The sequence below is a fragment of the Triticum aestivum genome, chromosome 7D (assembly GCF_018294505.1).
Source record: "Triticum aestivum cultivar Chinese Spring chromosome 7D, IWGSC CS RefSeq v2.1, whole genome shotgun sequence".
NCBI classification, from domain to species: Eukaryota; Viridiplantae; Streptophyta; class Magnoliopsida; order Poales; family Poaceae; genus Triticum; species Triticum aestivum.
The window spans coordinates 501,676,240-501,687,030 of record NC_057814.1 but is presented as its reverse complement, the minus strand read 5'-3'; the positions used below and the strand labels follow the sequence as shown (position 1 = coordinate 501,687,030).

The 10,791-nt window shown below is 42.7% G+C and overlaps 1 protein-coding gene across 5 annotated transcripts; it reads right to left on the bottom strand.

The window, feature by feature from the left end:
- Positions 1-6: 6 nt before the first annotated feature.
- Positions 7-3,403, bottom strand: LOC123167967 (uncharacterized). Of its 5 annotated transcripts, XM_044585824.1 has the most exons (3): positions 2,278-3,403; positions 2,076-2,170; positions 7-1,985 (listed from the first exon to the last, which is right to left on the bottom strand). In XM_044585824.1, exons 1-2 carry the CDS (start codon positions 3,137-3,139, stop codon positions 2,094-2,096), a joined length of 939 nt encoding a protein of 312 aa, XP_044441759.1. In that variant the 5' UTR covers positions 3,140-3,403; the 3' UTR covers positions 7-1,985; positions 2,076-2,093. The 5 variants fall into 5 exon arrangements, with proteins under 5 accessions (XP_044441759.1, XP_044441757.1, XP_044441758.1 ...); XM_044585822.1 differs by having other exon boundaries at positions 2,076-3,403; XM_044585823.1 differs by having other exon boundaries at positions 7-2,170.
- Between the last annotated feature and the right edge of the window lie 7,388 nt (positions 3,404-10,791).

Sequence of the window (10,791 nt, the reverse complement as noted above, 5' to 3'; positions counted from 1 at the left end):
CCGATGCCACCGAGACCCGCCTGGATCCCATTGCACTCGATTGTCCTTGCCCCTTGAATGACGCCATTGAGAACCGCCCGGGTCCCATTGCACTTGGTGTTCCTTGACTAGCTTCACGTCGTGGTGGTAGTCGAAGTCGGGGTTGACTTGAACGACGAGGTTGTAGTAGTCGTGGCCGATGGCGACCTGAAGTAGTCGTTGTAGACGTTGATGTAGTACTTGTGGTCGACGTAGCCTTGCACCAAGCCGGCAGCAAGAACGACCACGATGGCATTCCCCACTTCTTGAAAATGTTCTTCATCGCAGCATTGAGAGAACGACATCCCACTCATGGCTTGTGCTTCATGGCTGGTGAGCATCGACATTAGGATCTTCAACGACCGAGGATTGTAAGCTGGCATGGCGACACTCCCGGGATCCCATGACTTGTGCACAATTGCAATTTTTATGTGTTCATGCATGCTTGCATTCTCATCGGAGTCAGGTAGTGACATCTGCTGCTGAACTAACTGATGAATGTGCTTGTCCATATGAGATATTTGTTCCACCTTGACAACCATACCATCTAGTTCAACAACATCTTGTGATGGGCATCTCAGGATACTGAATGTCATATCCAACAAAAAGTCTCCTGCTACGCTCCACTTCCTTGTAGAAAGAAGGGAAATAAACATAGATGACTTGTTGTCCGGTAGCACAATAGCCTCAAAATTAATCGGCATCCAAGAGACCTTCTTGTCAAGCAAAGATTCACCTATGGCCTTCTTACTGAAGAAAGACAACTGAGCGAGAATAATGATGTTAAGTGGCCTTGGGGACTTCGGCTGAAACAATGCAAAATAATTCCGAGGCTCTGTAACATGTTGATGCAACTTAGCTACAATAGGTTTCTGTATCAAATGGTGAACAGGTCCAATAGCGTCGTCAAACAAGTACTTCGCTGGTAGATCGCTTGGGAAGGCTGCGGCGATCTGTACCATAAGTAGTTGATAAGCATTTCCACCCAGCATTATTTCACCAAATGGGGAGCGACACTCGAAAGGGACCAGTAGTACAGTAAGCGGAATTCTAGCTCCGGAACCACCAGTCATTTGTTTAGAATTGCAGTTCATATCAAGATGGTCACTCCTCTTATATTCCCTTTGACTCAAAAATGGCCAATAGATGCTCATGGTCTTCATGGTCCCTAGCAATTTCTCATGCCAAGGAATATTACATGTAGCAGCCTGCTCCAGAAAGTGATGTTCAGACAAGTTCCAGGACTGGAGTACTGCATGTGGAAGAAATGTTCCAGGACTTGAAGTTTCCTTCACCACTGTTTGTCTGCAACATGCTTGACTGAAGTGTTCAGAACTGCATTCTTTAGCAAAATAGTCGTTGCTTAGAAATTTCTCTTGAATCAAAATTTGCCACTGCACTAGCATTGTGCCCTTTAAATTGTCAAGACTAGGAAAATTACATACAGCCGTGTCATGGTCTAGCATGTGGTGCTTACAACAGTTCCACTGCTCCTCGTTTTGATAGACAAGATGACTAGCGCCCCATAATTTCTCAAGGCACAAACATCTAGCCCACTCCCTGACTTGCTTAGAAATAGCTAGAAACTGAGACTCAATAAATTCCACATTAGGTAGTTTTGACCACCATTTCAGCCGGACATCAATTAATCACCTGGTCACAGAGATAGCTCTTGCCACCGAATGGATCCAGCAAACAACCTTCTTCCCGGAACATGGTGTCAGGTGCACACTTAGTAGATACGTCCACTTAGTAGATACGTCCAGGATGCTCTCAGATCTGCAATGCTCAAAAATTTCCAACGCATTGACATACTCAAGACCTGCACTGCTCGGCAATCGCATGAAAATGATGGCCAAGGTGGCTTCAGCTGGATAGTCTCTTGGCTGAACTTGAACATGGGTCGTGGCTCAAATTGCACAGTGTATCCTCCACTGCATTTTGTTGCCCTTCCCATGATTGTACATCTATCGAATTCCCACAGAAGAAATGAATCAACAGTATATGCAGAGAGTACAGTCTGAACAACAACACTAGCAAACAACTGGAAATTGGACCTTGAAGCTTGTAGCAGACTAGTTCATAGGGCCCAAATTGCATGAGCTGAAGATTTTTTTTTGCTTGAACGTTCGGTGCTTAGAGCAACCATTTTCTGCATGCTCAGAAGTAGATGTGCAGTCATGATAGCTAGATTCGAATGCTGCACTGGAGGAGCCATAGTAATAGAGCAATCACATAGTTCTGAAAACCACTTTTTACCTTCATGAAATAACTTCTCACTAAAACATGAATCATCCTTGTCCTGTGATGGCACGCCAATTTGAAATGATGGCCATGGAGTTGGTCGATTCTCATTCCCCTCAGCCATATGATCTGCCAGAAACGACGGCCATGGTGTCGGCCGCATCAAAAGTCCTTGGTGCCTTGTGGGCAACGAGACGTACAGGTCATGGCCCCGGAACGACGATGTGGCAATGACTTGGTTCGAACAATCCGTCGAATAACTCACGATTGTCTTGGTGATGCAGTCCTGGGGCACATCATAAGCAACCTCGAAGACCTCCTTGGCCTTTGTGGTGGATGAGGAAATGCTGGTAGGTACTGCAGGTGTGGTGAGGACATCGGGAGGGGCCTCCACCGCTGCGTACTTGCCCGGGTTGGGAGACACCATCGTGGCAGTCACCACTGCGAGGGACTCAGCACTCACGGTAGAGTCAGTGAACTGCTCCACCCTCTTGTCACTGAGGTCGATGATGGGCTCAGGGTAGATGGTGGTGACCTTGTTGACGCTGTTGGTGGTGACAACTTGGTTCGAGCCATCTGTCGAACAGTTGATGTGCGCCATCGCGATGCAAGCAGGGGGCGCGTCTTGGATGACCTCAATCACTTCCTGGACCTTGGTGGTGGAGCCGGAGACGTCAGGGACGGGAGTAGGTGAGGCGTGCGTCGTGGTTGAGGCCGCCGGATCGACAAGCGAGGTGACCACGGGAGGGTCACCCACTCGTGCAATACCCAACACTGAGCTCATCTCATCTGCCTGAGCGCATAACCTCTCGAGATACCACAACAACTGCTCCTTGGCAGACATGGCATCCCACTCTGGTGGTTTGACGGCGGGCATGGTGTCGTCGCCGGAGGAATTGTAGGAATTGGGAGAAGAAGAAAATTTGAAGGGGAAGGGTGGTGCCTGGCTCTGTATACCAGATGTAAGGATCTAGCTATAGTCTTGCTAGTAATCTCTCTCTCAGGAAGGTTTGATACAGAGTAGCAATTACAACCAGATGTTACAAGCAAATTGGGGAAGAACTGGAGGTAGGGGGAAGAGAGGAAGGTAGCCGCCGCCGAGCCGTCCATGATCCACTGGATAGGTTGTTCGTTGCTTTTGCCCAAGTATTTGTAGCTGCAGTGGCCAGAGGATTCCCAACCGGGCCAGGCCCATGTGATGTCCAAAGGCCAGCCCATAAGGGCTAGGGGAGGGCCCTGACACGACGGTGACGACAAGCGTGGCGGCGGCAGCAATCAATCATGGCGGGGGAATTTGGCTAGAGGACAAGCTCGAGCTAGATAGGATAGTGGAAAGAGAGAGATGCTCATAGTAGTGCTGATGGTGCAGATGGCAAGCTCGGGGATGACCTGGCGGTGTCAAATCGGTGGTGGCGGTGATCGGGCCCCAACGTCGAAGTCAGCGGTTACAAGAATGCGAGCTAGACGAGGGGAGTGAGGCCAGGGAGAGAGGAGCAATACAGAGGATGAGCCTGCACATGAAGGAGACGAGGACGGGGAGGAGCAAGCAAACAGGAAGGAGGTGGCAACCTCGGGCGCGCGCGCCGACACGGCCTCATTCCTATTTTTTTTAGCAAAAATCTAGGCTTTATTCATTCGTTGGTATTGCTACCGGTATTACAGAAGTATCATGTGGTAGCCCCAACCAGATATGGCGGCCATGAACTAACTTTACAGCATGCCTAGCTAATTTATGAGGCTCAAAATTTGAGACTCTAGATTCAAACTTAAAACGGCAGGAATTAAAAGAAGTTCGCCATGAAATTATCTCTTTTACTACTCCACCGTAGTTTCCACCCGTTTTATCTTTGATATGCTTCACCACCTCTTGACAATCCGACGCAATCACCAAGTTCTGGAGCCCCAGATCTTCCACCAAAGATAATCCTTCCCTGCATGCAATAGCTTCAAGAGTAGGCGGATCTATCAGCCCTCTAATGACAGACACCGAGGACCCCAAGTATCCTCCGTTGTTGTCCCTGCACACCGCAGCGGTTGCACCAACTTCGCGTGAAACAACGGCGTCGACATTTATCTTAGCGCAACCAACTATAGCCGGAATCCATCTCCTCAGTGCTGCAGTCACCAGATTAATCACACGGTTCTGGATTTGATTCTTCTCCTCCTCCAGCTCTGAGATGAAATTGGTAATGAACATATATGTCGACAGAGGGCTTTGATCTAACCCTTCATGGATCAGCTTCCGTCTCGCCCACCAAATGGCCCAAAGGGTAACTGCTACTTTGGTAAACTTTTCATGTGAAAGTTGCTCGATCATAGTGAATAACCACCTCTTTGCGTTATTTTCAGTGTTGCTCCGCAGTTCATCAATTAGCTCCTAGTCAACCAGTGACCAAACACAACGAGCGGCGGTACACTCAAGCAAGCTATGCTTCCAAGAGTCCGGAGTTCCACAGATAACACATGTGCAGCTCGTAGTCATATTCTGTTGCATTCTAACGTCCTCCATTGGGATAGACTGGCGCGCAAGTCTCCACAAGAAAACCCTGATCTTAGCAGGAACAGTGGTTTTCCATAGCCGAACCCAGGCCGACTCCTCATCTTGGCGGTTAGACGTACCCGGGCGTGATTCCAACCAATCCTCCCGCCTCTTCTTGGTTTCAACTGTCATACGATAACAGGACCGTACACTGAAAATGCCTGATTTCTCAAACATCCAAGACCAGTAGTCCTGCACATTCCTTTGACAAATCGGGATTTGAAAGATTGCATGTGCATCAAACGGCAGAAAAACCTGCTTTACTAACTCCATATTCCAACGTGCATTGCCTGAATCAATAAGTTCAGCCACTAGCTGGGGTGGATCTGGCACTCTAGCCACTAGTGGCCTCATGAGTTCAATCCGAGGGATCCAGTTGGTACTCCATATTTCCATCGATGATCCATCACCAATTCGCCTCATTCCTACTAGCACAAGGTTGAAGGCGCTTCGTCTCAAGTGGGCTCTGGTGGGCTGGCCATTTGCAAGGTAAGGTCTTGAATTTAAATCAATATCTCTCTTTTAATTTGTTTTGTTTTATTTCCTGTTGTTGCCATTGATTTGAAGATGTTTAGTATTCAAATTAATGCCAACTCATCTGAAATTTTAAACGTGACTCATGTGGACCCATCCAAGTGCAATAAATTATTTGAGGGGTTTTGAACTTATATTCTAATCTATATGAATATAAATCCAAATTCAAATACAATATTGATTTAAATTCAAGACCAAGATGGTTCCTTAAGAATGTCCAAAGTTATTGCTAACGCTTGTCAAAAAAACTTTGGCACTCTCATTTTAAAAATGTTATTGTTAACTTTTTAAAGATTATCCCCATTTCGAAATGCAAAAAATGAGAGTGCCAAAGTTTTCAACTTTTTTAGTGCAAAAAATGAGAGTCTCCAATATGGTCTACGTTTTTACAGTCCCAAAATATCTTTAATTTAGACACAAAGCTTTCGTATTTTTGTTACAAAAATAAATAAATCATTTTCTAGTGCCAAAAGATATTTCTTTTGTGAAGCAAGCACCACAAATAAGATTGAACATTGGTCTTTCGCAATTTTCACACAAATTAGGCAATATCGGATCCCTACTTTCGAAAGATTTGCATTTTTGCTATATTCCATTGATTAAATGAAATTATGGGCATTTATAAAAAAATAGTTCAATATTGAACTACAAGCGCGTTATAGTTTGGTTTCAGACACTGGTAAAAATATTTTAAGGTACTGAGATAGGATTATATGTAGTATTCACAAAAAAGTTTAAAGATTCAATCGGTTGCTTTGAATAGCCATGTTGATAATACCTACTCCATTTTGAAAAAATGAAAATAAATAAATAATGGAATCCTTTTGCATGGAGTCCTTTCATGTGAACTTGTTTCCAGGAAAAATGATAAACTAGGAATACAACGATTTCTTGAAAAGGTGTTCACAAAATGGACTGCCATCTATGAATGTTCATGGCTTTCAAGCCAAATGACCAAGTTCATGGTCATATCCATGTCATATTTTAATATAAGTTGATGATATCTGGCACAAACATGGGGCTTAGCATGCCAAAAAGGATTGCCAAAGGGAGTTTCCCAATTTTTGTTACAAAAGAAAATGAATCATTTTTTATGTGCCAAAAATGTTTTTTTCTGAAGCAAGTATCACAAATAAGATTGAAAATAAGACTTTTGTCATTTTCACACAAAGTAGACCATATTGGAGGCCTGTTGCCAAAAGATTTAGATTTTGGGACTTTTACATTTGTGTCCCTAACTCGAACCACTACTCAGAATTACCCCTAATTTTGAAGTGTGCTCAAATTTGCCCCTCTACTGTTAGTTACCCTTATAGAAATGTCGTTCCATGCCGTTATCGTTGGGTCAAAGTGCTTTGAGTGTCACTTAGATGTTTTTTGGACATATTTGCCCTTCTGTGTACATGTCACTAACACGTGGGACCTACCCCATAGTAAAAACAAAAAAGAACTCTCTCTCACTTACACATGGGACCTACTCTAGAGTTAAAAAGGAAAAAAAACTCTCACACACACTTTCTCGCACTTACAAGTGGACCCAATCAAAGAAATCTCACACAACTCTCTCTCCCTGACATGTGGGCAATGGGACCCACTGTCAGGGTCAACACCGACCTACATCGGGTCAGGGCGAGACTTAGCGGCTCGGCAGGTCGCCGTCGCCGGCGTGGGGCGGTGTGTCTGTGTCTGAGGAGCGGGGGAAAGGCTCGGAGTGGCCTGGTGGAGGGCGTGGACGTTGAGGCGGAAGGCGGTGTACAACAACACCATGGAGGGGGAGGACATCGTTCCAGCATAACATCGCCGCCAGCAGCTATTGTCAGAGCCGACGCTCCCGTGTGTCTCCAACGATCCAGGAGAGGATGTCGCGGTCTTGGTGATCTCCTGGTTAATTCGGCCCACTCACCAAGCCTCCACCTGCCCTATAGCACATTGTGATGACCGTAGTTTGAGGAGTCCATGTATTCACTATGTGTTAATGCTTTGGTCCGGTACTCTATTAAAAGGAGGCCTTAATATCCCTTAGTTTCCGCTAGGACCCCGCTGCCACGGGAGGGTAGGACAAAAGATGTCATGCAAGTTCTTTTCCATAAGCACGTATGACTATATTCGGAATACATGCCTACATTACATTGACGAATTGGAGCTAGTTCTGTGTCACCCTATGTTATGATTGTTACATGATGAACCGCATCCGGCATAATTCTCCATCACCGATCCAATGCCTACGAGCTTTTCACATATTGTTCTTCGCTTATTTACTTTTCCGTTGCTACTGTTACAATCACTACAAAACCCAAAAATATTACTTTTGCTACTGTTACCGTTACTATCATACTACTTTGCTACTAAATACTTTGTTGCAGATATTAAGTTATCCAGGTGTGGTTGAATTGACAACTCAACTGCTAATACTTGAGAATATTCTTTGGCTCCCCTTGTGTTGAATCAATAAATTTGGGTTGAATACTCTACCCTCGAAAATTGTTGCGATCCCCTATACTTGTGGGTTATCAAGATATTTTCTGGTGCCGTTGCCGGGAGCATAGCTCTATTCTTTGAGTCACTTGGGATTTATATCTTCTGGTCTTTATGAGGAACTTGAAAGATGAGAAAACAAAAATTTATCCCTCAACTACGAGGGGAGGTAAGGAACTACCATCTAGCTCTGCACTTGATTCACCTTCTGTTTTGAGTAAGCTTGCGACACCTAAACCTGCTTCTGCTATTAATTCTGATATGTCGCATGTTATTGATGATGCCACTTCTGCTATGCATGATACTTATGATGAAACTACTTCTATGCTTGATACTACTGTACCAGTTGGTGAATTTCTTGATGAACAACTTGCTAGGGCTAGAGAGAATGAAATTATTGAAACTGATAATATTGATGAAAGTGATGATGAAGACTCTCCCAACAAATATGAATTGCCTGTTGTGCCTGAGGGCTATATTATGGATGAAGAAACTGCTAGAGACTTTCTTGCTTGCAATGATAGAAGTGATCTTAAAAAAATATTAGCTAATCTTAAACAAAAAACTTTGAATGCTAGAATGAAATATGATCCTGCTTATGCTACTTCACCTATCTTTGTTACTGATAAGGATTATGAACTCTCCATTGATCCTGATATAATTACTTTGGTTGAATCCGATCCTTTTTATGGCTATGAATCTGAAACTGTTGTGGCACATCTTACTAAATTAAATGATATAGCCACCCTATTTACTAATGATGAGAAAACTCGCTACTATTATATCCTTAAAATATTTCCGTTCTCATTAAAGGGTGATGCTAAGATATGGTTTAATTCTCTTGATCCTGGTTGTGTGCGTAGTCCCCGGGATATGATTTATTACTTCTCTGCTAAATATTTCCCTGCTCATAAGAAACAAGCTGCTTTAAGGGATATATATAATTTTGTGCCAACTGAAGAAGAGAGTCTCCCACAAGCTTGGGGGAGGCTTCTCCAATTATTTAATGCTTTGCCTGATCATCCTCTTAAGAAAAATGAAATACTTGATATCTTTTATAATGGACTAACCGATGCTTCCAGAGACCACCTGGATAGTTGTGCTGGTTCTGTTTTCAGGGAAAAACAGCAGATGAAGCGGAAATTCTATTGAATAATATGTTGACAAATGAAAATAATTGGACACTTCCTGAACCAACTCCTAAGCCAACTCCAAAGAAGAGGGGTGTTCTATTTCTCAGTCCTGAAGATATGCAAGAGGCAAAGAAATCTATGAAAGAGAAAGGTATAAAAGCTGAAGATGTTAAGAATTTACCTCCTATTGAAGAAATACATGGTCTTAATTTACCGCCTGTTGAAGAAATACATGGTCTTAATTCATCACCTATTGAAGAAACTCATGGTCTTGATAACCCGACACAGGTAGTAAAGGTAAATTCTCTCTATAGATTAGATGAAGGTGATATTCCTCGTTATAAGTCTGCTAGCCAATGCTTAGATGAATTTGATAATTTTATTCTCAAACAAGAAAACTTCAATTCTTATTTTGGTAGACTATTAAAACAAAATGCTTATATGATTGAACACTTGGGTGATTATATGTCTAGAGTTAAAGGTGAACTTAAACTCATTAGTAAACATGCTTCTATGGTTACCACTCAAGTAGAACAAGTACTTAAAGCTTAGAATGATTTGCTCAATGAATTAAATAGTAAGAATAATGACTATGTTGTTAGAGTGGCTACTAGAACTGGTAAAATGACTCAGGAACCTTTGTATCCTGAAGGCCACCCTAAGAGAATTGAGCAGGATTCTCAAAGAAATAATATTGATGCACCTAGTCCTTCTAAAAAGAAGAAAAAGAAAAACGATAGGACTTTGCATGCTTCTAGTGAACCTGTTGTAGACACACCTGAGAATCCCAATGATATTTCTATTTCTGATGCTAAAACATAATCTGGTAATGAACATGAACCTAGTGATAATGTTAATGATGATGTTCATGTTGATGCTCAACCTAGCAATGATAATGATGTAGAAATTGAACCTGTTGTTGATCTTGATAACCCACAATGAAAGAATCAACGTTATGATAAGAGAGATTTTGTTGCTAGGAAACACGGTAAAGAAAGAGAACCATGGGTTCAGAAACCCATGCCTTTTCCTCCTAAACCATCTAAGAAAAAGGATGACGAGGATTTTGAGCGCTTTGCTGAAATGATTAGACCTATCTTTTTGCGTATGCGTTTAACTGATATGCTCAAAATGAATCCTTATGCTAAGTACATGAAAGAAATTGTTACTAATAAAAGAAAGATACCGGAAGCTGAAATTTCCACCATGCTTGCTAATTACACTTTCAAGGGTGGAATACCTAAGAAGTTAGGAGATCCAGGAGTACCCACTATACCATGCTCCTTTAAAAGAAACTATGTTAAAACTGCTTTATGTGATCTTGGAGCCGCTGTTAGTGTTATGCCTCTCTCTTTATATCGTAGACTTGATTTGAATAAGTTGACACCTACTGAAATATCTTTGCAAATGGCTGATAAATCAACTGCTATACCTGTCGGTATTTGTGAGGATGTGCCTGTTGTGGTTGCAAACGTTACTATTTTAATGGACTTTGTTATTCTTGATATTCCCGAGGACGATAGTATGTCTATTATTCTTGGAAGACCCTTTTTGAATACTGCAGGGGCTGTCATTGATTGCAATAAAGGCAATGTCACTTTTCATGTTAATGGTAATGAGCATACGGTACACTTTCCGAGGAAACAACCTCAAGTCCAAAGTATCAATTCTATTGGAAAAATTCCATCGATTATTTTTGGAGGTTTCGAATTTCCTCTACCTACTGTCAAGAAGAAATATGATATTCTTATTATTGGGGATGTGTGTATCCCCTTTGAGGTAACATAGTGTTATTCGAAACTTCTCCGGTTTCATGCAATTCGGAATGAGTTTGTTAACAAGACCTGA